Source organism: Pelecanus crispus, chromosome Z (assembly GCF_030463565.1).
Source record: "Pelecanus crispus isolate bPelCri1 chromosome Z, bPelCri1.pri, whole genome shotgun sequence".
Lineage (NCBI taxonomy): Eukaryota > Metazoa > Chordata > Aves > Pelecaniformes > Pelecanidae > Pelecanus > Pelecanus crispus.
This window is the reverse complement of record NC_134676.1, coordinates 80,346,655-80,370,975: the sequence shown is the minus strand read 5'-3', so window position 1 is coordinate 80,370,975 and position 24,321 is coordinate 80,346,655. Positions and strand designations below refer to the sequence as shown.

The following is a 24,321-nucleotide window of genomic DNA, read 5'->3' as shown; positions in this document are numbered from 1 at the left end:
AAGACTACAAGAAAGCAATAAACAACTCTGTTTATTTAAAGTAGGGTGGCACATGATGTTATTAACCTAATGGCTTGCTAACAATGTGGAACATTTAGGCAATACATGAGTTTATCTGACAAAACACATCTGTGATGTGCCTGACGTGATTTTTTTCCTATAAAAATGTACATTGTTTTCTCCACTGTTGCTCTGTAAGTTAGTGCATTAAAATGTGGGAATAATAAAGTTTCATAGCCAGGTCAACATAAGCTTCTGGACAATTCTGATGGATAAAGTGGATAAAGCTGTTTGCCAAGGGTCATGGCGTGACTCATCATCTCTGCCCCACACTATGTTCCTAGCCTTCCAAACCTGGCTTATCGTTACTCTTCAGTACAGAAACCAGTTAAGAGAGGGGGAAAAAAAAAACCAAACAAAAAGAAAACCCCATACCAAAAAAAAAAAATGCTAAAAGACAAACAAATCTGAATACATGTCCAGCAGTAAAATTTGGAACTAAACCAATAAGCCAGCAGGTGAGACTGAATTGAGAGCTCTAGCAGCATGAAAGCAAGTCCACTTACTGTCCTTGAAATGGGAATCCCGCTGAAGTCAAGGTTAGATGTGTACGAAGTAATGACAACCAGAGCAGCAGTGCTAATTGCATAGCATTCCCAGAAGGGAGAAGGAGAGGTGGAGGCTAAAACAGAGGTGGATAGCATGCTGCTGCCTGTGCCTTATTACTTAAGGTAGCAAGATACTCTTTTGCTTGCAGTATATAGCTGCTTGATTTGGCACTGTTGAGATACAGCAAAGACAACCTGAATGGCAAGTTTCCAAGTCAGTTTTCATTTGTGGCAGTCAGCCTTTCCGTACGGATTAGAAAAGCATCTCCCAGAGTTGGTTGTTATCCCACACAGCTGGACAGCTTCTGCAACTTGGACAAACTCATTTTTAGCTAGCTTAGCTGTTTTTACATTATGTTGCCTTTGTCATCCACCTAATTGCATCAAGAGGATTAACAAAAAGCCACAGTCTGTCAGAATTGGTAGTAGGGAAGGAATAGAAAAAATATGGTAAATTAGTCACCAGGGATGCCTAGTTCTGTACTAACACCTAAGCTGCTGACTGCCTTACAAGGCAAAATATGCCTGGAAGGGTGAAAACCCCACCTAACAAACCTTTCTCATCCCATTTTTGACCTTGGAGTTGAGACCAGAGCCAATAACTAGGCTGTTGCCATCTCTGTTCCCAACAGAAGGAGCAGCTGGAAGTTGCCCAGCACATTCCTCACTGTTAGTCCACTGTCTGAGGCTCTTGAGTGGCCATGCATGTGGTCTGTCTTGTCTCCAGCAAGTATCCAAACTGTCCTGTTGCAGACAACAGTTTAGCGAGGGATTATGTGGGGCTTGCAGAGTTTATACACATTTGGCCATTCACCTTACAAATTCTCTGATTGTACTTCTGAAGCAAGTAGTTCTGGGGAAAGAGAAGTATTGCCTTCTTCAAGTAACATGCTGGACTCTGTGACAACATGTGTTAGTCCCATCTTTTTCCTTCTTGCACTCATCTTTTAGATATTCCTGCCATTTAGATACAAAGGTAATTTTATTCAGAAGTAGCAGCCTTGTCAGAAACCCCATGAGGAAAGCAGCCAGGGAGCCACTCTGACAAGCCTTTAAAACTGTGTTTACTCCATCTTCCATGATCAGATCACCATTTCACAACTGATCATTGCTTGTCATATTAAGGTAACCCAGGAAACAGGATTCATTTCTCTTTTAAGCTGACTTTCACAGCAGTAGGCTAGAATGCTGCGTCCAGTGTGCTAAACATATTGTAAATGAACAGATTCTGGTTTGCTCTGTGTTTGGGTATCTTTTTGTTCATCGTGGGGGGTTTTTCAACTCCTTGTCTGTTTACTCCAGAAAGACCAAGACCATTAATTTTGCCATGCTCCCAAAAATATGCAGTGAGGTAAATTTGGCCCTGGTTCTTACTGGCTGCTGGATAATAGAGACCTCTTGGCCTCCTGCCAAACCCCAGTCATCTCATTTTTAATCCCAAATCCCTGCTGCCTACATGTCTTCTGCATGTCTTCTAGCCCAAAAAAAAATATGCAACATCCCCCAATCTGACATATGATTTTCCTTGAAAGCCAGAAAATCCATGCTTTTCTTTCCTCTCCCAGGTTGCCATCCCCTTTGTTCTTTACATTTACTGAGATATAAACCCAGGTAATGGCTGCTGGAAAGGTCCAGAGGAGGTGAGAAGCAGCCAGGAGAGAAGTAGACCACTACATTAGGATGCTAATGCTGGAGTCAGAGGTGACAGAGCTCTGGGCAAGACTCCAAGCCTTGCTGGCACAGACTAGCTGTTGTTAGAAAGAGTGAGCATTAGCAGACTGAGTCAGACTCTCCCTCCTGCCCCAGTCCTTTCTCCTAGTATTTATTAACTTGACTAGTTCAGTATTAAAAACCCAACAGAGTTGAGCTCTGATTCAGATTTCTTGGTAATAACCACCCCAAAGCATAACATTTCTCCTCCCAACGTGGACAGAAGTCTGTGGAACATCTTTGTCCCTGAAGGAAACAGGGAAATTCACAGAGAAACCATTCTGGCTGCCTTCACTTTCTTCCTTCTCACTGTCCTGTGGAAATAGTGTTAGCAATACTTTCCATGGTGCGTTGCCTCAGATCACCTCTCTCTCTCCTTTGATGCTGTCCTCTGAAAGAGGGAAGATGGGTTATTGGAGCAGCCCCAAGCCTCTGCTCACTTCTGTGAAGAAAGGCAGTGAAAAAGAAAACCAGTTACATGAGGCTGCAGGTGATCTGCTCTGCAGTAATGATTTTTCATTAGGTAGGAAGGTCTCTCATCCTGGTAAAACAACTTGCAGTGCTCAAGCTTGTTCATTCTTGAGGAAGCTGGTGCCCTGACTACTCTGTCCTGTGCAGGTAATAGCAATGCTCTTGACACAGCATCTCCTGACAAAGAACTACGTGTTTGGGATACCTGTTTTTCTTAAGCAGATGCAAGTTTACATTCAGCAAGCTTTTCTTTGCAATTATTACCCCTTAGTGTGTTTGCATAATCATAAAATGCTGCATACCCTGGGGGTTCTTCTGCTGTTTAGTGTAGCCAGTGTGGATGGATAGTGAAGTCAAGCTGAAACTGGAGTTTAGGTGAATATACCATTTAGCCACCAGACCTGTCAACAAGACTCAGAAGCCTAGGACTGTCTCAGGACATTTATAAGCTACAGATCCTAACATCTACCTGCCCCCCCCCCCCCCCCCCCCCCCCCCAGCTGCAGGCACACCCCAGGTTTTTGCAGTGCTGTGAACAGACAGCTGGACAGGTGGGATACTCCCTGGTGGGCTCATCTCTGACACCTCATTTGTCAGCCCATCTCCATCCCAGTCCTTCCCTCCTTCAGTCATCCACACCTCTCTCTCTGGCTGATGACATTTTTGCACACATTTCTGTGCTTTTGTCCTATCAATCCAGATTCATACCCATGGACGCCAGCAGAAAATTGTTACTAGACTTCATAGGGTGAGGGTCTCAGCAGCCCCCACATTTGGGAACTTAGCTTTGGCTTTTGCTGAAGTTAGACAGCACCAGACCAAGCCTTAAAGTCGGGAATCACATTTCTAGGAGGTTACATTGACTTGCTGAACATGCATATGGACTTACAAAGTCTTTCCTCACAATCTGTTATGTAGAGTGAGGTTGGTAATTCTTTGCCAGCGAGCAGAGTGTTGGTGATTCATTGCTAGTTTTGGTTGGTGTCTCAGTGATAGAGGACAATATCTACAGAAGCACTGATCTTGCTAAATCAATTTTGCAAAATGTGCATGAGAGGAGAGGCAAGAGGTCCTGAAAGAAGGAAATATTGTTGCTTTTGGATACACCCGCTGACTACTACCATGAAATACATGTTTTCTAGGGTTTTCCCAAGGCAGCGCCACCTGTCAAAAAAGCCCCAGAGACTTAAGGTTGAAAGTGAGCATCTGCTCAAGCCGACTGTCCTAAACATAATGATTTCATAAAGCACCATCAGCTGTAGTGACCTACTAGAGAGAAAAGAGAGCAGGGAGTCTGGGGTGAGGAGGAATGGAGCCAGCCAGTTAAATACGGCTTTGTGTGAAAAGTGAGATCAAAATATCAAAGATAAGATAGTGACGAAGGAGAGGAGGAAAACTGATGAGGAAAAAACAGATTAAGATGATCAGGAAAGGGGCCAGCGGAGGACCAAATTTTACATTTGAAGATAAATTGGACTTCCTTACTTTGGTGGAACTATGTCAGAAGAGGAACTTGAACTTAAATGTTAGAAGAAAATACATATAGAAAATGAGACATTTTAGAATTATGCTGACACTTTTCATGTCAATATGAATAGTGCTATTTGATACAGTAATGGTTTTTCTGGTTTGTGAACATGATTCACTGCATCCCAGATCATGATGGGCTTTGTATGCTGCTGCCTGAATAAGCTGAGTCCATATATAAAAACTGAATTACGAAAAAAATGCAGTGTTGATGGACAGGTCTGGAACAACCCGCAGGGAAATACGGGATTTTTGTGTGGAGCCTTTTATGGATGATGGCATTCATCTACGAGCTGTACAACTCTGTCAATATATTGATACAACTCTATCTTCATTGCGATGGAGTATTAGGATGGCCTCTGCCTATATGAGGGGTCAGTGCTGTGAACCAGTTTGCCTTTCTGCCCATCTGGGAGCATACACACACAGACATACTTGCAGATAAGTAAATAATTATACATAACTGGTTTGTATGCCCTACTACTGCATAGGTACAAAAGGATTGCAGGGAACTGATTCTGCAAGACCTAATGTATAACATAGCTGATGGTTGTTATGACATTGATCATATCCATTCTGTAAAAGGTAGATTGCAGACTAATTCTTGTTTTTGTTTTTGTCCTTCAATCCTAGCAGAAAATGGACCCCGTCTACTTGTGGTAGCAGAGCAAGCTAAAATCTTCTCACACCGGGGTGGCAATGTCACACTGCCATGTAAATTTTACCATGAACACACATCAACAGCTGGCTCAGGAACCCACAAAATCCGGGTCAAGTGGACCAAACTCACCTCAGATTACCTCAAAGAAGTGGACGTCTTTGTTGCAATGGGGCACCACAGAAAGAGCTATGGAAACTACCAGGGCAGAGTGTTTCTGAGGGAAAGCAGTGAAAACGATGCCTCTCTTATAATCACAAATATAATACTGGACGATTACGGGAGATATAAGTGTGAGGTGATTGAAGGATTAGAAGATGATACAGCAGTGGTAGCTCTGAATTTGGAAGGTAGGTGACACCTGAATTTCTTAAATTCAGATTTGTGCAGTGTTAAGTAATACCTGCTTTTTTCTCCTAATACTGCTGATATTGTATTATTGGTGATCACAGCCAGCTAAGAAGTGGGATTCATTGTGCCTTGGGGATCTTGGCCTGACAGCCCATGACCATGACAGCAATCATAAATTAGAAGAACATTAGGACTTCTATGACTTATGCTGCCTATGGCATTTTCAGCTCCCAGTGAGACTCAGTGTGAGGGGAGCCAAAAAAGAATGACCAAACATAGTATGAAGAACTCCATATGTTTTTAATTTTCTTCTATCACTTTACAGAAGTCATTGCATGTTTTTACAGCAGACTTAGGCAAAATTATATTAAATATTGTCCTAATAGCCATTTTACAGAACTTTGGGACATTTTAGGTTATCGAGGAAATACAAATCTTACAAAAAGGAAAAAAGTTGAAGTAGTTTTCCAGAGGCAATGGTTTTGTTTTTTCCAGCCTTATAATTACATAAAATAGATCTCTATATTGCATGTCAAGACAACTCCTACATGTAGTCTGTAGTAATTTCCCTCAGCAATAGTCTTGAAAACAGTAGAGTACAAAGCACTAGAAAAATTAGTGAAGTAGGTTTGAGGACCAAAAATTCAGCTTTCCTTTACTCTTGTGAAATTCAGGTAAATTTTATGAGATTCAATACATGGAAACCAGCATTTGGCCTTTTCCACCAAAACACTGCAGTGAAGTCAGCAGTAAACTAAAAGTTACATGAAGATGTCTCCCTTACCCTTACTTAGCAGTAAGTGTGTGCCAGAGAGAACTTTATAGAAGTCATATTATCTGTGAAAAGTGGTTAGGAAGAAAAAAAGAAAAGAAGAAAATCAAACCCCTGGCTCTCACACCTGTAAGCACGTGAAATATATGACTCTTTCATTGAGGGTTATTGTATATTATAGTGATTATATAGTTACCCTGCACAATAAGACTGGCTGAGTGGTTCTTGGAACCAAATAGATGTCACGGCCTTAGCTTACTTCTTTACATCTGTTTTTCCATTCCTGTTTGGAGGCTGCTGAAACCTTCCATTTCTGAGTGCAAGAAAGGCCCTGCACAGTTTCCATGCCAGCAGAATAGTTGATTTAGGTTGCTTCACCTCCCATAATCCGTCTCTAATAAGAATGCACGCTGTTCTTTTCAAGGTTAGGAGATGAAGAAAGCTGGACATATACATGTCCAGTTTAAGTTACCTAAAACAGTTTTGAGTGAAGACAGAAATGAGTAGGAGGAAAAAGCATTTTATTTTATTCTTCTCTTCTAGCCAAAGGCTCTTGTGTGTTCAATCTCCTCTTTGTGTGGGCAGGGACTGCAGTGGTTGCTCATTGCAGCTGCTGTCATTGAGACGAGCTGCTGAAGGAACAGCAGTTTCTGCTTGGCATGCTCAGCTTTACCTAAGTGAAAGCAAGGCTCTGATCAGCTACCCAGGCTGCAGGTATGGGCCCTGTGATTGGGAGACAAATTATGAGGTGGGCAGCCTCAGGGACAAGAGTAATCCACCTCACAGAGTAGTTTGTAGGCAATAAGGGTGTAAATAAAAATGTGGTAAGTACAGCTATTTACAGTACATGAGGAATAGCAAGCACCACGTAATCCAGGTCAGAAACATGCAGCATTTGTTTATCTGTGTTTGACCCCAACACATCTCTTCTCCTTTCATGCTGTTCTGCAGATGGTCCTGGAGCCCACCCCTGGGTTGCGAGGATGCTCAATAATTTAATAATAGTCTTCTGACAGTCTCCTTACATCCTACCTGCATACCTCTATCAGGCTTCAAGATATTCCAGTTAAATAACTATATATCTTGTTCCCCATCAGATACTGGGATTTCCCTGTATTTTACAGCATTATGGTATTTTTGCTGATGTAAAAGGGTTGGAGCCAATGTAACATCTTTAAAGTGCTCATCATGCCACACGTCTGGACCAGATACTTATCTGGTGCCATTTAGCATTGTGCCTCCAAAGCAAAAGTTCATTAGCTTTCTGCTATTACAAGCAAGAAGGTTCCAGTACAAATGCCTCCTGCTGTGCCAGGAGTGCTTGAGAAAGGGGATATGCTGATGGCTGTAGTGGTAGATCAGGAATTTTTGCCTGAAGCTTGGTACAAATACTTGCACACATGCAGAGATCCACACTTGAAAGGCAATATTTGATTGACACTAGAGTAAGAAAGCAATGAGAAATCTTTCCTTTACTGCATACAGTAACACAAGTGAAAAAAGGACATTTTTCTACCTTTTTTAGTGTGACTGTTTCATGATATAGCACCAGCCAATTGGACACGAGGTCTGGCTCCCACCTCCTGATATACACTGTCCTTCTAATTACTGCTGTTACTAATTATTGTTACTCTAAACAGTGTCTCCCTCTGAAGCATGCCAACTCCAGCCCATCCTGTATAACAGCACCAGTCCTTCCTGTTTTCCCCCACCTCCAAAATAAGGAAATTCATAAGGATAGGAGAAATCATATTTCTCCAAATAACTATGTTCTAATCTCTGCCCAAAGGAAAGTTTATATATTTTAACTAGGGTCTGGTTAACACAAGGAACAATGTTTTTTAATTATTTTTGTCAGGTATGGGACAGGTGTCAAACTGTTCATTTCTGATGTTATAGAGTGATGTTTCCTAAGCAGACAGGAAAATTTCATTTGCAAAACTTTATGGTAAAACATAACCTTTCAAGAAGTGAGATACGACTAACGAGTGTGTCAATGTCAGTTCTTCTTATGGCAACTAAGTCAAATGATTCTGTGTCTAAGTTTCATTGAAGTTTCCTTCTAAAATGATAATGATTAAAATGCACTTATATTTACAGCGGACATAAAGAGTTGATGGAATGTAGGCTTCTGTTTGCATGCCCCTGTGCTTATTTTTTCATCTCATATGCTGCTTTATGTGGTGCTGGCTTTAATTGCTGTTTCATGTATTTGGGTAATGCAGAACAGATCAAGCAAAAAGTAAAATTAATCTTTGGACAAAACCAAAAATGTATCAGCCCATCCTAACATTCTACATCTGCTATAAATAATGAAGTTTATGTCACAGTGGGAAGGATTTGCATCAATAGCCTGATGTCCTGAGATGGTGGCCCTAAGGATGTTAATTGGCAGCAAGACAAAAACATTTATATCCAGGAATGCCCGCTAGCAGTGCAAACAGCTGATCACTCCAATGTGAGCTCACTGTACAAACAGTATAGCTTTGGCTAGGTGAAAGCATGTTAATATATCAATATGAAAATAGTTGACCTCTACCTCAATGGACCTTTTTTCTTCTCCAAATGTGGTAGTGTTTTATTCTTATTAGACTTAAAGGCCTCCTGGAATTGCCATTAAATAAATTATTCATAATAACTGTGCACTTTTAGCTTTGAAAAAACAGTGGCATTAGATTCAGTCTGTATTTGTTACATACCTCACATGTTTTTGGTACATTTTCTTTACTCTTATTTAATGCAGAACCACACCATTTTCCCCCTGCTCTAGTGAGACAGTGCCGTCTAGCAGATAAAGCTCAGGACTAGGATTCACTGCAGTATTTCACAGGCACCAGATTTAAGAACTATTCAATCATGTCATGATTATCACCCTGTTTGTAGCCTTATGTACAGGTACTCGTCTAAGGGCAGGAGGGTTGGGCTGAGCACAGCGGCTGCAAGAAATGTCAAGCACTGCAGAAAGCAGGACACTTTTTGTGCTGGCCTTGTCACCAAAGCCATTTTCTCACTGAAATGGCCTTACTCTCCTCCTGCAGATAAAATACGGATCATGGGTTTTACAGTCTGTCAAATGTCCTGAGAATCAAAAGCTTAACAAATTAAAAGGTCTCCTATGGCAGGTAGATATTGTTGCCTGAGTCATAAGCAAAGAATTCTCACCTTACATTAAATTTTCTTTATGTTGGTGTTTTACTGTTCTACATTAAATTTGCTTTATTTTAGTGCCTTACTATTTTCCTTTCTTATGAATACTAGGCACTGTAATGAATCTCACTACATCAGGTTGTTTGCTTCAGCTTCCCAGGCATGCAAAGGCTCCAGCACGGGCCCTTGGTTATAATGCTCAGGCACAGACTTTGTGTACTATTCCTTCATAGGATTCATGGGCCAGATGACAAAGAAAGTGGAACAAGGCTAAACTGCCAAAGGCAGATTTTTACTCTGTTAGGAATTTTTGCTATAGTTTCTGTCTTCAGGGAGAGGTGATAACTGAACACAGTAGTTTTGCAATACAGGCTATAAAATAGTTACTTTGCATGTTCAACAGTACCAGAAATATGCAGATCTAGATAAAACCATTAAAAAACTCTGTAGAAAGCTGCTTCTAGATAGAAGCTAATTCTTTAGGTGGCTCCACATGAACCAAAAAACCCATCAGATTTTATGATCTTGCTTGGAGGTATGTTAGCATGTATGTCCAAGATAGAGATAGAAAAAGAACAGGCACCTCTTTAAAAAACAGACTTTACAGTTCAAAATAGATCAAATCCATAAGCTCCATATAAACAAATCCTTCCAAATTGTCACAGCAATCATTTTCTAATCTAGTCATTTGCTCTTAAGTTGAATGTAAGCAATAGGGAATTCATAGCTGAAACCAATATGAAACTGACTCCATGGTCTCAACAGCAGGAGAAATCAGATTTACCCTAATAATGTATGTCATATTTGTTTCTTCTGTGTATTGATGTTACATTCATACATAAAAAGCTATTTTAAATATCCTTTGCATGTCAATCTGTTGTTCTCTCTGCTATAGAACTGATTTTATAGGACACACTATTTGGGGGTACCTAGAAGACAACAAAAAGTCTTGTAAAAGACAACAGGAGTTTGTCAAGAGTAAGTTATGACAGACCAATGTAATTCCTTCTGTGACAGTATAACAGGTCTTTGCAGACACAGCTGTGTTTGCAATTGCTGTAAGAAATGGTACTTGAAAGATGCAGGTGAAGTAAAATGTTCAAATTAAAGCAGCAAAAAATTATCTGGAAATGATGACCTGAAAGGAAAATGCTAAAATAAATAGGACTAATTAGCCTGCAAAGAGAAAAGAAAGGCAAGTCTCCAAATTTTGATAAAGGCTCTAGAAAAATAAGGGAATAATCTGTCCCCAGGACAGTAGAGTCTAGTTTGTATGCCTGTACTTGTCAGAAAAAAGCAACCCCGCTGGCAGCTTGGTTACGGGATGCCATGGACTGGAGGGACACCATCTCAAGATTCAGTTTCATTTTTAAGGAGGTTGATACCTACTGATGGCTAGTGGCCCACCCATGGAAACAGTGCTGAATGATCAGATATCTGACAGTGCTGGTGGGCAGAGGAATGAAGATGGATTGTCAAGGAAAATGAGGGACTTACCACTGTTCACTGAATTTTAGAAATCCAGCATGGAAAATTTTGCCATTAAGTGTATGAACCTGCCAGCATAAAACTGTACCCTACAGTATAGTATATAGCAAACCCTACTGTTACCCAGTGTTTACACTGGCTACAAGAAAACTTACTTTTCTGTTTGGGCTAGAACTCAAGGAAGTCCATTTCTTTACTCTGGCTGTAAAAAGACCTTTTTTTCCATACAAGTCAACAGAAATTTGTGTTATTTTGTTCTATGTGTAAATACTTTTAAAACTGCTAATTGTGTATGGAGCTGGCTTAATAGACACCCATAAATTGTTACAGGAGTTGAGCTTTCTAGGGTCATTTCCTCACCTTGTTGTCTTGGGTAACCGTTACAGCTCCTTGCACTGACAATGTGTCTGTAGTGAATGGGTAGTTGCAAAGCACTTGCACTGAATTTTAGGGGTTACCTGCATATAAGATTCTGAAATACAAATAGCTTACAGAGGACACACCACTATCATATCTTTTGCATTCCCTAAAACCCACAGTAACAGAAGCGGAGTTGTACCTTTGTGGAATTGAATGTAAAGTATTCATAGCAATACAGGTGTGCATACCGGGAGGGTATTTTATATGTCTGGTTCTTATATTCTCATTTGGTAGAAATCCTAATTTCCATTACAACAGTCATTTTAGGACTGTGATTGTGTTGTCATAGGTACATACAGCAAGCCTCGCCCGGTCCTCCTCTTTCACTAACAGATTTCTTCTCCACTGAATTGATGTGTCTTAGGTTCTTCCTCTCCTGCTTGGAGGAAAGGAGGTCCTTCCCTGGGGGTAGAACCTGTTCCAGAGAACTTTACGTTTGGGAAAGGAGACACACTGTGAAGTCTGTATTGTAAATTAATATTCCCCATGAAAGCTTCACAAGTGTCTCAGCTGCTTCCTTAGCATAAGGAGCCAAATCACTAAGGTCAAGTTAAGGCTCCTCAACTCAGTCTTCCCACAAAATAACCAGATTTTACCCATCTGAGGCTGGAAGTTTTTCTCTTCCTGCATTTCCTAAGCTGAATTTGTTAATGTTTGGAAGTGAGTGTTTTGTCTAGTGGTAAAACACAGTGTTGGAGACATGAGTTGAGATTTAGTTTGTAGTTTGGGGACAGTAACAAGCCCAGGACAGCTTTTGTCCATTCAATAACAGATTGGCTGGATTATCTTTTGATGGGTTATAAGACCCAAGACCAAAGAAGATGCTTTGCAATTAACTGAAGTTCATCACTGCTTAATTGTAACAAAAGGAAGATGAATAGTAAGATCTAGCTATGAATGTCACTGTTAGGTTTGATAGGGAAATGCGGAAGAAAATAAATATATTAACAAAGATGCAAGACAATTCACAGCTACACAAAACACATACCCAGTCAATTTTGCTATACAAAATCACCAATGGCCACCCTCATCTGCAGGGTGAAATAAATGCTAATTAGTTGCAGGCTTGTACTGCAGATGAAATCAAACAAAAATCAGCTTCTATACAGTCTACCCAAGTATAGCCCAAAGCTAATATTACAGTTTTGTGCATATTTAATGTTATTAAAACATTGTGTCCCAAACTGTCAAACTCAAGTAGATTTGTAACAAATTTGCATACATATTTAACCCCTTTTAAAAAGTGATTTTGGAAACCTTAAGAAATAAAATCTGTTTTAATAGTTTCCAATTAATTGCTGCTCAGTTTTTAGAAGTATGTAAGTTTAGATCTTGACTAAAAAATACCCACCTTTGATGATTTTAGGATTTTTTTACATGTATAGGTAAATCAGACACATGTACTGGACAAGGAGTCAGATGTCTGGGGAAGTGTAGTTCTGGAAAAATAATAAGTATTGGATTTCTAATAAAGTAATAAAACTTGGACTCCTCTGACGTTTGTTATATTTTTATTATAGCCAGTGATATTTCTATCCGTTAGCACTGAGGGGGAATGAATAATTTTTTTTAAGAGGAGGAGGAAGGAAAAACAGAGATCCAGAAAAACATGAAACATCTACAGCTTCTTGTTCATGAAGTTACAAGTAACAGCACATGTAGTGTTACATTTCATTCATGCTCTATAGGTCAGAACAGCTTATAACTGAAAAACCCTTTAACAAAGGATTTACAAAAAGAAAGAACCTCAGCAGGCTCTGTAGTTAAGGAGAGCAAAATATTGTTTATTATTACCCTGCCAAGTTTACATTTGCATGCTTTATTTTGTTGGACCAAGTCACTGAAGTTTAGTAATAACAAAGATTTTGTTTAACAAAAATAACACTTCTTGGATGATAGATTGGCGAGGGAGAGAAGGAAAGAAAGGAGACATTAAGATACTGGTGGAATAGACACCAAAGTGGGTTTGACTGTTCAGAAAGAAGAATGGCTTCATTGCATGGTGACGGTCTTGCATGACCATAATGTAATTTTTCTATCCTATGCTACATTGCCACAGCGACAATGAACTTGTTAGAGGCTGGAGAATTCATCAGCAAGGAGAGAGTAAAAAGAAAGATGGATGTTTATACCAGTGTAAAGTTTTTGGCTCACGTCATGTGTTATCTTGTCTTCAGTCCCTCTGCATCCTACAGCACTCAGTACTACAGAGGTATTTGAGAAGAAACATTCTGAGCTGGATCTTCTCTGATGCCATTTTATTTCAGCTTATTATGAGACTGGGCTAAAGCCAACTGTAACATTTAGATCTGGGTTCAGTTTCTAAACCCTGCCAAAGATTACGGTGGTCTGATCCAAACTTTTATTTCAAGTCTCTCTCTTCTCTTTTATCAGAGCCACATGGGGAGGTTGTTCTTCAGCATTTTCTGAAACATCTTTCATGCTTCAAGAAGTAATCTTTAACTACAGATCTTTGTCATAAAACAAGCAGAAAATATACTGTGGAAAAATCCGTCAGATAAGGGCAAAGACTTTGATTAAATGTTGCTGCTGAAACAATTCTGTAGGTGTCCCCACATTTTCCATCTCCACTTGGATATCCTCTGTTATGAGAAGGTCTCTCTGCCATACCTATCTGCAATGGCTCACCACCAATGAGCAACAGACAGGACTTTGGACTGGCCTGTGGCTGGTCCTCAGGGATGGAAGAAAGCATTTGGCAAGTCCATGCTTCTTGCACAGTGGTTCTCCGGCAAGTGTCCTTTGGTTAAGCCAGCAGTGCTTTTGGGCAGCTGTAGAGGTAGTGAGGGAAGGTAGTGTCCCATGGCTTCCTACTAGGACTGTCTTGTGTTGCTGCATGCTATGCAGCAATGGGTCACTGTCAGTAGTTGGGGAAACCTGTCTTCTGCTCAAGGAACCATGCTCCCTGATGCCCTCTGTGAGGAGCTCTGCCTCCTTGAGTGGTGACAAACTGCAAAAAAACAGCTGGAAAGTAGCAGAAAAGTCTCCCTAAAACCACACACAACTTCACTGACTTTATTTCCCTATAGATTTGCTACTTTAAGACCTCAGGACACTGAAATTATGCCTCCTACCAGTCTAGCCTTGAAATGTGTATTATTAAGTCAGGCATGAAATACCTTCCCTTTCCTAGGATAATGTGAAATAAAATAAAAACAGACAAACAAAAAACCCACTGTCTTGAACCTCTCAGGAAATCTTGGCAAGGGTCCATGCAAAGAACATAGCACTCTTTCATGTCAATCAAAACATTTCATTTTAATGTCTATGTGTAAAAAAAAATAATTCATGTGCCTCTGTACTACAATTTCTTCTTTCTAAATGACTGCCAGAAAATCCCCAAATCGCATCCCACAGAAAAATAGAACTAGTCTAGGTTTTAATTTACTTTTTTAAAATGAGAAATTGATCTTATGGCTGATAAACTGGAATTTGCTGATGAAAGATGTGTAGTTGCAAAATTTCAGCCAGCTCTGCTCATCTTTAAGCATCCTCAAAGTGCACGAGGGTGAGACCATACTGGGGACAGGAAAGCTGCAGATGAGAGCAACATGCAGACCTGGCACAGTTCCCCTTGGGAAAAGAATGAGGTTACAGGGAGAGGAGCTGGCTAGGTAAGGCAGCAGCCCTATGCCTTTCTGAAACCTAATGGCTGATGTGCTGACAGTGCATTTTTCCCCAGAAATAAAACAACAGTCTGACCCACATCATGGTGCTAACCTTTATTTCTCCTTCTGGTGACTGTAAATGCTGTTTCCCTTTCTTCTGCTCTGAGTAACTCATCCTTTTTCTACCACTTCAGGTGTCGTATTCCCTTACTCTCCACGGCTGGGTCGTTACAACTTAAACTTCCATGAGGCTCAGCAGGAGTGTCTGGACCAAGACTCTGTTATTGCCTCCTTTGACCAGCTCTATGATGCCTGGAGGTCAGGGCTGGACTGGTGTAACGCTGGCTGGCTCAGTGATGGCTCTGTGCAGTACCCCATCACCAAGCCCAGGGAGCCCTGCGGAGGGAAGAACACAGTGCCTGGAGTCAGGAATTACGGGTTCTGGGATAAAGATAAAAGCCGATATGATGTTTTCTGTTTTACTTCAAACTTCAATGGTAAGAGCCTTCTTCACCCCTATCTTGTAAACAACAGTTTCTGTGCTTAGGAAAGGAACTCCAATGGCAGCAAGTGATATCTGATTTGTCAAAGCTTATGTCAGGCTTGGAAAATGTTATTGCTGAATTTACAAGGACACATGCGCAGAGTAAAGTTGTCTTTGCCACATATTCACGCAGATCGTTTTTACAACTCAGAGCTTGTATTGGCAGGAGTTTCTAATATCTCTGCTTTCACCCTGTTAAAGTTTATATGTACTCTTTTAGTGTTGATATATGCCCAGTTTATTTCAGTTAAAGTGATGAAGAAACCTGCAATTCATTAATTGAACTTTACTGTTGAATTCAATTACAATTACAGTGTTTTACAACTTAAATATATCACCAAAACAAAATTCTGATCATCACTTCATCTGTGCTGTTGTGTCAAGCAGCTCCTGCTCATTTCCCGGGTCTAATATGACTAATAATTCCTTATCAGAAAAGTTATTTCTAGCTTTTATGCCTAATAATTTAGATTCCTAATCTTAGTACACTATCAAAACCCTGTTCACTTTTGCTCTGAGCTTGGTCTGGTCTAAACCTTATTTTAGTGACTGCAAGCTTTTGTGCTATTAGTAGATGTTACTTTAGGTATGAAATGACTTGATCTCAGCTTGCTATCATTTCAGGTTTAATCTAGTGGCTGAAAAGGATTTAGAAAGCATGGCCGTGAATGAGAGGAATGCTGCAAGTGAACATGGGCAAAAGGAGTCTACAATCCTCTACAGGATTGTACTTGTGGATAATTCTTACGCAACTTTGCACATGTTTGGCTTGCAGCCCACCCAGACCAAGAAGCATGGCCTTTTTTTTTATGCACAGACTACTTACCCACAATGAAGCATTTCTGTCCTACAGCACACCAAAAAATAAACATAAAGCTTGGTCTCAAAAAATATGCTCTAATGCTGTCTCCTCCACCCTCTCCAAAAAAACCCAAATCCTCAAACCAACAATATTAAATTGTCTGAAACAAAAGTTTAGCTGATTTTTATCATGCTGCATCATTCCATGAAATGCTGGCTCATTTTTTCTTGCTTCATTTATCCAAGGCAAAATCCTATATGAGCTCATCTCTTATATGTAGATTTAACCCTGTACTATAGAAATAGCACTGAGGAATAAAATAAACAAGGAAAAATAATTGCATGATAGCTGTACTATTTATAATGCTTGCAGAGTAATGTTTGTGACTACTGGTCATTAATCACCACCCTTTTCCACACTAGCAACTGGACCATATCTCTTAAGGAAAGAGAAAAATCATTTCTGAAAAACAAAAAAAATACTGACAGATAAATATTGTCTGTGCATTGATACAGCAAGAGAGAGAAAGAGAGAGAAAAAGGAATGAGTTAAGGTGAGGATAAGGTGTGCAGGTAGTAGAGAAATCAAAGACAAGGCACTAAAATGAATCCATCCTTGATGAGCCTGTTAAACTGACCAGACACAGCAATACGTTGATATATAGAGCTGAGCACCATCTTTTCTAGTTGCCTACAGCTCAGTGCCATGTAAGTCTCTCAAGGTGTCAGCAGAAAATCTGAGCTTCTGCTCCTCAGTGTCCATTTCTTTAACCAGCAACTCACCAGGTTATGTTATCCTCATATGTTCCTGCTGTGTTCTCCACGATTCATGTACCAAGCTTACCTTAATATCCACAATAAACCCAGTCATTCTCCCAAAATGCTAGCTTCCTATTTTCAGCTCAACATTTCAGATAGCTTATGTACACTTAACAGTATATGTTAGCTTTCTCCCTGTAAAGGGAAAAGCTTATAATAACCCGTTTTGCCACCAGGTTGCAATTGCCAAAGACAGTGGCCATGGGCACAGAGCTGTTTCTGCAACACCCAATATTGATTCTCTCGGCTCAGGAACAGCCAAGAAAAATGAGAAGTGGTTAGCACACTGTGCACTTCCAGCAGTGGCAGTGACTGCTGGAGTCTCCTGATGGAATGAAACAGAGAAGCCTTCAGCTTCATGTCAGGGATCTGGAAAAATGCCAAGGGCCCCAGAATCGGGGGAGTATAAATTGAACTTAAAAAAAAAAAATCTCAAAGAGTGTCAGTTGTGGGAGGTGCTATGAAGAAAGAGGGTGAGTGAGGTTTAGATTTCTGCTAAGTGGGTTCTTTTTAGGGAAAGAAATACCCCAAATACATTATGACCTCAGGGTTCATTAAAAAACAGAAAGGCTCCATTTTAAATACTACAGCAAAGCCAGAGAATCTTTTTCTAAAATACATGCAAAGCTTTTATTTTACCTGAAGAAAGGTACAAACCAGCAAAATTATATTCAGCCATTTCCATGAAAAATGAAAACGTAGTCATCAATGCAGTGAGTTCAAATCCAGCTTCATTGTTTTCACCCTGGAACTGTTGGATCCCATCTGTGATGAGCTGAATAAATACAATAAAATACTGGTAAAACAAGGAGGGGTTACACCATTACTGAAGAATTCTACCTGCATTCCAGTTGCCTGCACAGGGAAACTGTTTTAGCAAAGTTTGTCTGCAGTGCAATATAAAATAATCTTAGTACTTTATGAAATTACTTTCTGCAGCTTCTTTTCTTAGACCAGTATAAGTGCAACAGTTGAACATTTTCTTCTGCCTGTATAACTGCTTCATACTCAAATCATTCCATCGGTTCATAGAAGAACTGTTCATGTTTTGTGTCTATGCAGGCAAAGCCAAAAAACTGAAAATGTTCCATACACTTTGTAAATAGTACCAGCAATGTACTAGTTTAGAAGAATATAGTGATGTGTTTCATAAAACAATGCAAAGAGTAACATTAGCATAATTCTATCCACTAAATCCATCAAAATATTGTGAAATAACATAATTTTTTGCCTCCATAGACATAACTGTTGGATGGCAACATGCTTCCCAACCTGCTTTTACATTCCTCATGTTGATAAAGACTATTGAAAATGAAAATGCACAGGTGGAAAGAATCTAACTCAAATTTGGAAGTTCCATGTTGGAATTTCCTGATGTCTGTGTGCTCAGCTCCACTCCCTCACAGCCAATTTCTTCTCTCCTTTTTCTTCACAGTAGGATCCACTTTAGTGCATGTTCTCTTTAGAAAAGCTAAAGGTTCCTGCCCCATGTGGTGGGACAACCTGCCATGACTCAAAGGGCTCTGCAAGGGCTGCAGACCACCCCAATTTCTCTCCTATCCCTGCCCCAAGGAATGGGGATGCTCCTCTTTCATTCCCTCTAGAAGGTCAATTTGGGCTTCTACACACCAATTCAGGGGAATAAATGCAGCTAAATTCTTTTGTTGCAGTGTTCACTACAGAGCCCAAAAGGCATGGGACAAAGAATATATGATGGTATAGCTGTGTGGTTATTATTTGTTTAATTTCAAAGGGTTTCTGAAGGAGAACAGAGTTTCTCGAAGAAAAAAGCATAGGAATCTTCTGCACTGAAAAGTGCTAAGTGAGCTAAATATAAACATATCTATCAGCTCCTCTATAATTAAGCATTTTCAGACAAAAGAAGGTGTAAGTAGAGCTTGCATCACACTTTCTGCTCATTAACATTTTGTTGTATACCTTGCACACAGAACCACAGTGCATAATTGATTTGTTATCAGTTCTAGCAGAATCAAGTAAAAATCTCATGTTACCCAAGTTAAAAATACAAAGAGTACATTTTAGGGATCATGTTAAAAGTGCAGCTGTGAACCATCTGTTTATTACAGTAATGCATATGACAAGCTAACCACCTCTGCCATTTAAATGGGAGAAAGATACAGAAAGTCATCTCTGAATAATGCATGCTGACGGCTCATTTGACCATTTGACCTCTTCAGAATATTTTATCACTGGGAACATGTAGCCATTGTTCCAAAAAGAGAAACAAACCTCCCAAAATGAAAATTTTGTAACCTTTCTTAGAAATGGTTGCTTCTGAGTCACCAGATTCACTACTGATATTGGCAGGGGCTGGGACAGGATTTTTAAAAATTGTTCCCACATCACAAATTTTTAACGTGTTCTTCAATATTGAGGAACAATGGCCTCTCTCAACCACTTAGTATTGCTATAAGATATACTGAACTGAGTCTGCTGAGCAGATGACAGGGTCTACATGTTGTGCAAGCTACAGATACACCCCACTGGCTGCTGAGAATGCCTTTTATGGCCGTATGAAACCATTAATTAGATCAGTTTGCTGTTTACACAGTAAACGAACTTAACTGATTTCTGTGGCCATAAGCTTTTCAGCGTACACACGATCGCTCACTGCAAAGGCAGTCCTGCACTCAGCCTTCCTCCTCCGTGTGCTGCCACCACCATGCAGGGCTTGCTGCTCCGCTGCCTCTGCACAGCGTCGGAGCAGCGAGGCTAACCAAGAGGCTGTCCCAGCAAGCCACTAACCTGCCAGGAGTAGTCAGGGCTGAGCCCAAGTGCTTAGATACTTGATAGCAGGCTGCACATGGAGGCATCCCCTCTGAGCACTCCTCCAAGAACCCTCTTTTGAAGGCATTGCATTAACACTTCCATGCAGAAAATAGCAAATGGGGTGGTACTGCCTTTCTGTGCCTCTGAAGATGATGGCCCACAGTCTAGTACACCCAGCTGCAATATAAAAACTTACTCTTAAATCTCTCAGTTTGGAGCTGAAATTGGAAAAATCTCCAAGGGTGGTGCATCCCTCAAACTTCCATAGTCACAAGTTTTCCTCTTTAAGCTGTTCTGTTACATGCAAAATCTTAAAATAGCTGTTATAAATGAAGTTTGATTAAGTTTGCATAAACCCTCTACCCCATGACTTGGATGTGAGTAGTTAAATCAAGCACACTCATCCTCTGTAGGAGTGACCTAACTACCAGGTATTAATGAGAGACAGGCAGTTAATGCCTCCCTCTCCTTCCACATCAATTAATAAATACTAAGATTGCACAGTTAGGAACCCTTCTAACCTATTAGCAAGGGAAAACCAGCAAATCTCTACTGAGTTTATTAACAGAATTTTATTTAATCAGACATTCTGGATACACGTTGCACCCCTGTGGGGTTTACTATTAAAGTTCTCCTATTTAAGGAAGGGGTAGAGTATAAGAGTTTTTATTATTGATGTCATATGTGAAAAGCCTGACCTTACTGCAAATCCCTAGGAAATTACATTCCATTGACATATGGTTTGAAGAGCAGCTAATAAGCTAGGTGAAGTTTACATACTATCAGTCCAAATCCCTGTTCCCTGAAGTCTGAAATCCTGTTTGCTTTGGGGAAACCTCTTAATAACACAGTAGGAACAGGTTTCCACTTAATAAACATTCTCTTTAGCAACACCTTGTAAATGCTCTCAACTTGCTGAAATGGAGTTAAGCAAACATTTTACAAAGGGGTAGATTATCTGCTCTCAACAGTTTTCTGTTGAAATACTGTAGATATTGTCTCTGACAGCAATGAAATTTTTTGAAAGTTGCTCCACCACAGCTGCAATGTAAATGCTTCTTTTTTTTTTTTTTTTTTTATAATGTTCTGGTCACGGTTTATGATTTCCAACCTTTACAAAAAGTTAATTCAATTATCTTTATAGTGTCATCTGACCTGACATTTCTTCACTTAAAAAAAAAGCTATGTGCTTTTTGCAGGGATCTGGAGCTGACATAACTCTTCATCTTGCTCACCACTTTTTGTTCACCAAGAAAGTAATCTGAAACAGCAGAATTCTGTTTGTGTGTTTGCCTGGTTTTTTATGAGAAAGAAAAAGGATATTATTCTGGAGTACATTCTTAATCAAGAAATAGAGTGTGCTCTGGAATTAGAGGATCCCCACATGAATAAATTCCTTTGTTTTTCAGCTAACTTGCCTCTTACAGGACAGTCAGATTTAAAAGTTGTGAATTTATTTAGAAATCATTATTCCTTCAAAAAAACACAGTTCTTCTGCAATCCATTTCTACCTCACACTTGGTTAATTGTCAAACCAGTGATGATAAATAACACCAAGTATAATGAATGAAAGGCTTACAATGAATTTATATTGTCTTGATAAATGAAATTAATGTTAGTAATATTGATGCTTATGGATTAGTAGGAGAGACTTCCTTTTTGAGCTTTACTTGCCGGCATATGTTTTCATTACCTTGAGACACAGGCACATTTTTCTTAGCAGCACGATCAGTTACGGTAAGGATATACCCTTTGATGCTTAAAGAGAAACAGAGCTGCAGAACTGGTGCACATGGTTTTGACACTGCTAATGAAGACTTACAACAGACATGGTTTTGATCTACCACAGGCTCAAACTCTGCTTCTGAGAAGCTGTGCAATATCTCAGCTTTCTTACAAGGGAAAAAAAGAAAAAAAAAATTGTGCTTGCACTTAATCAGAAACAAGGTCACCGCCTTGTCAGAGAGTAAAACTGCATGTGTTACCTCCAGCCACCCTCACCCAAATGCTATCAAAGGTCAAATCTTCCTATGCCATGTTCTGAGAGAAAAACTCCTAAGGGTTTTAAGCTAATGCTGGGAGCATAATGTAGAAGTGCACTGCTTTGGATGTTTAACTGATTTCCCTTCTCTGACAGTAAGTTACAGCTGCATGAGACCTGCTTTGCCTGAAATCTATGGGGTTCCTCAGACATTTGACTGGATTGTCATTGGCACTTTGTTGGTAGTTGCATCTGGCACCATAAAGTCAGATGCAGAACAGGTGCCCTCCTCCAAATCCCAGGGTGCCTTCCATCGTCCCTCTCCCCCAGGCTTCTTCCTGCTGTTTTTCTACCTCTGAGGATGAATATGCACTGCAACAGTTCAGTTACCACTGAAAGCAAGTGAGGGTGGGAACGCCATGCTGTGCTAAGTTAGCAGAAATAATTATAGTGTTACTTTTGTCTGTTTTCTCTACTTACCTTTTTTTTTTTACTCCCGATATTTATCAACTCGCTGTACAAATAATTAAGATATTTTTAACAGTACAACATCCAAATTGCACAGCCCCAAATCAACCACTGTTTGATGTGATTCTACAGTGGAACATCTGCATTTCTCCTCAAACCATCTTTATAATATCACATCATCTTAATCATGTCGCTAATGACCCTTTTTCCTTCTTTCTTCTACTAGGTCGTTTTTACTACCTAATTCACCCGACCAAGCTGACCTACGATGAAGCTGTTCAGGCGTGCTTGAAGGATGGAGCTCAGATTGCTAAAGTTGGCCAGATGTTTGCCGCCTGGAAGCTCCTGGGGTATGACCGCTGCGATGCTGGCTGGCTAGCTGATGGCAGCGTCCGCTACCCAATCTCCAGGCCAAGGAAACGTTGCAGTCCTAATGAAGCAGCAGTTCGCTTTGTAGGGTTCCCTGATAGAAAGCACAAGCTGTATGGTGTCTACTGTTTCAGACCATACAACTGAAAATACCTAGAGCACAAAAGTTTTAAATTCATTAAGAACGTGTGAAAGATTTCTTTTTGATATGAACTCATGCAAGTTACCAAAACTGTGATAAACAATTTTTACTTACTGTAAAGAGTCATTTTCATAAACCCAACCCATTAATTTGGTTTCTTTTTTGCTTTAATATTTTTGTAAAAATATCATTCCATAGATATTTTAAATTAATATAATTTAATGGAAGCTCTAGGTAAGGACGTTTTAGAGCCAAATTCTTTAAGCTACATCACCCTAACAAAGTACTCTTTCATGAAATGGGGCATGCAATAGAGCTTGATGATTGCTAGGGCACAATTATGGAATGTAAGGCTACTCAAAGCAGAAGCTTTTAAAAGCACAAATTTTGCATATTTGTATTAGTTTGAGAAACACTGCAAATTGATTATATCAGGTTTGGAATAAGATATTCTTTTTGTTAAAGGGGATCAGTGAGGTTTTGCAAAAAAACCTCACAACAACATAGGTTAGAAAATAACTGTTTTCACTGATTTCACATAGTTAAATACACAGAGTTTAATAAAAGCAGCTAAAACAGTCCACAAAAGTAGGACTAGTTTTACAATATAAAATCTTGCCTTTCTGAAAAATAAGCTCATGGTCCCATGCATAGAAACAAGCACAATTAGTTCTCCTGAACATTTCAATTGTGTTTTTGTTGCATAAAGTCATTGATGAGGGAGTGAATAACTAATAAGAAAACCCTATTTTCATCTTAACTCCAATTAAAGATGCCTGAGAAGTGTTGTATTACCTTTGAGTAGCTTTACTGAGTTATTTCTAAACTCTTAAAGGCCATTTGCTAAGCAGCATATAGCATCTACTCAGGGCAGTTGTACTAATGAACTGCTGGACAGAGAAATTGTAAACTTTAGCAGCTTGATTTTACATTAGCCTTTGAAATGTTATTGTTATGAAAGAACATTACAATATTTAATACTTCTTACCTATTTACACATCACAAGAAATAAAAATTAGAAAAAAAAATTAAAATTATTAAGTCTTAGAATAAGATTATTAAATAAAATCTGAAACCAGCTATTAAGGTTTAGAAGAAAAAAAACACACTTTATTTCCTTACATCTCATTTTTGCCTAAAAATTACATAGGTTTTTTAAACTATTGATGAAAAAAATAGTATCACTAGCCCTGAATTATTTAGTTAATCCTCCTTAGACTTAATAAGAAAAAGTACTGAAATACTTCTTTTCACTAAATCTGCAGTGGTCTAGGTGGAAAATGTTTACCTATATCTGCTAGTGTCAGAGATAAACATGTACTGTGCATGGTGCCTAGGATTTTCTGAGCTGCGTAAAGCACTAGGTCCTCCCTAAATACCAATTTGAGGGAATTTGGATTTCTGATGCAAACTTATTTTGGATGCAGCAATTCTTGGTGCTCATCTTCAGATACCTTAATGCAACCAGTTTTTCAGAGAGTGGGTGCTCAAGGCTTTCTGAAAATTTACTACACTTATGGTGTCTCAAGCTGGATATCCAAATAACAAAGAGGTCACTGATTAAAAAATCTTGGTCTTGAGTAACCTCTTAGGCATTTTTGACATTCTCTATCCAGTATTGGTTCT

The 24,321-nt window shown here is 39.6% G+C and overlaps 1 protein-coding gene across 1 annotated transcript in view; it reads left to right on the top strand.

Annotated features, from left to right (window-relative positions):
- The window catches only part of HAPLN1 (hyaluronan and proteoglycan link protein 1), a 29,209-nt gene extending 6,509 nt beyond the window's left edge, over nt 1–22,700 (top strand). Inside the window, exons 2-4 of the mRNA XM_075726877.1 lie at nt 4,950–5,324; nt 14,976–15,278; nt 22,411–22,700. Of these exons, the coding sequence (XP_075582992.1) occupies nt 4,950–5,324; nt 14,976–15,278; nt 22,411–22,700 (968 nt within the window). The remainder of the gene's footprint in view (nt 1–4,949; nt 5,325–14,975; nt 15,279–22,410) is intronic.
- The last annotated feature ends 1,621 nt before the right edge of the window (nt 22,701–24,321 follow it).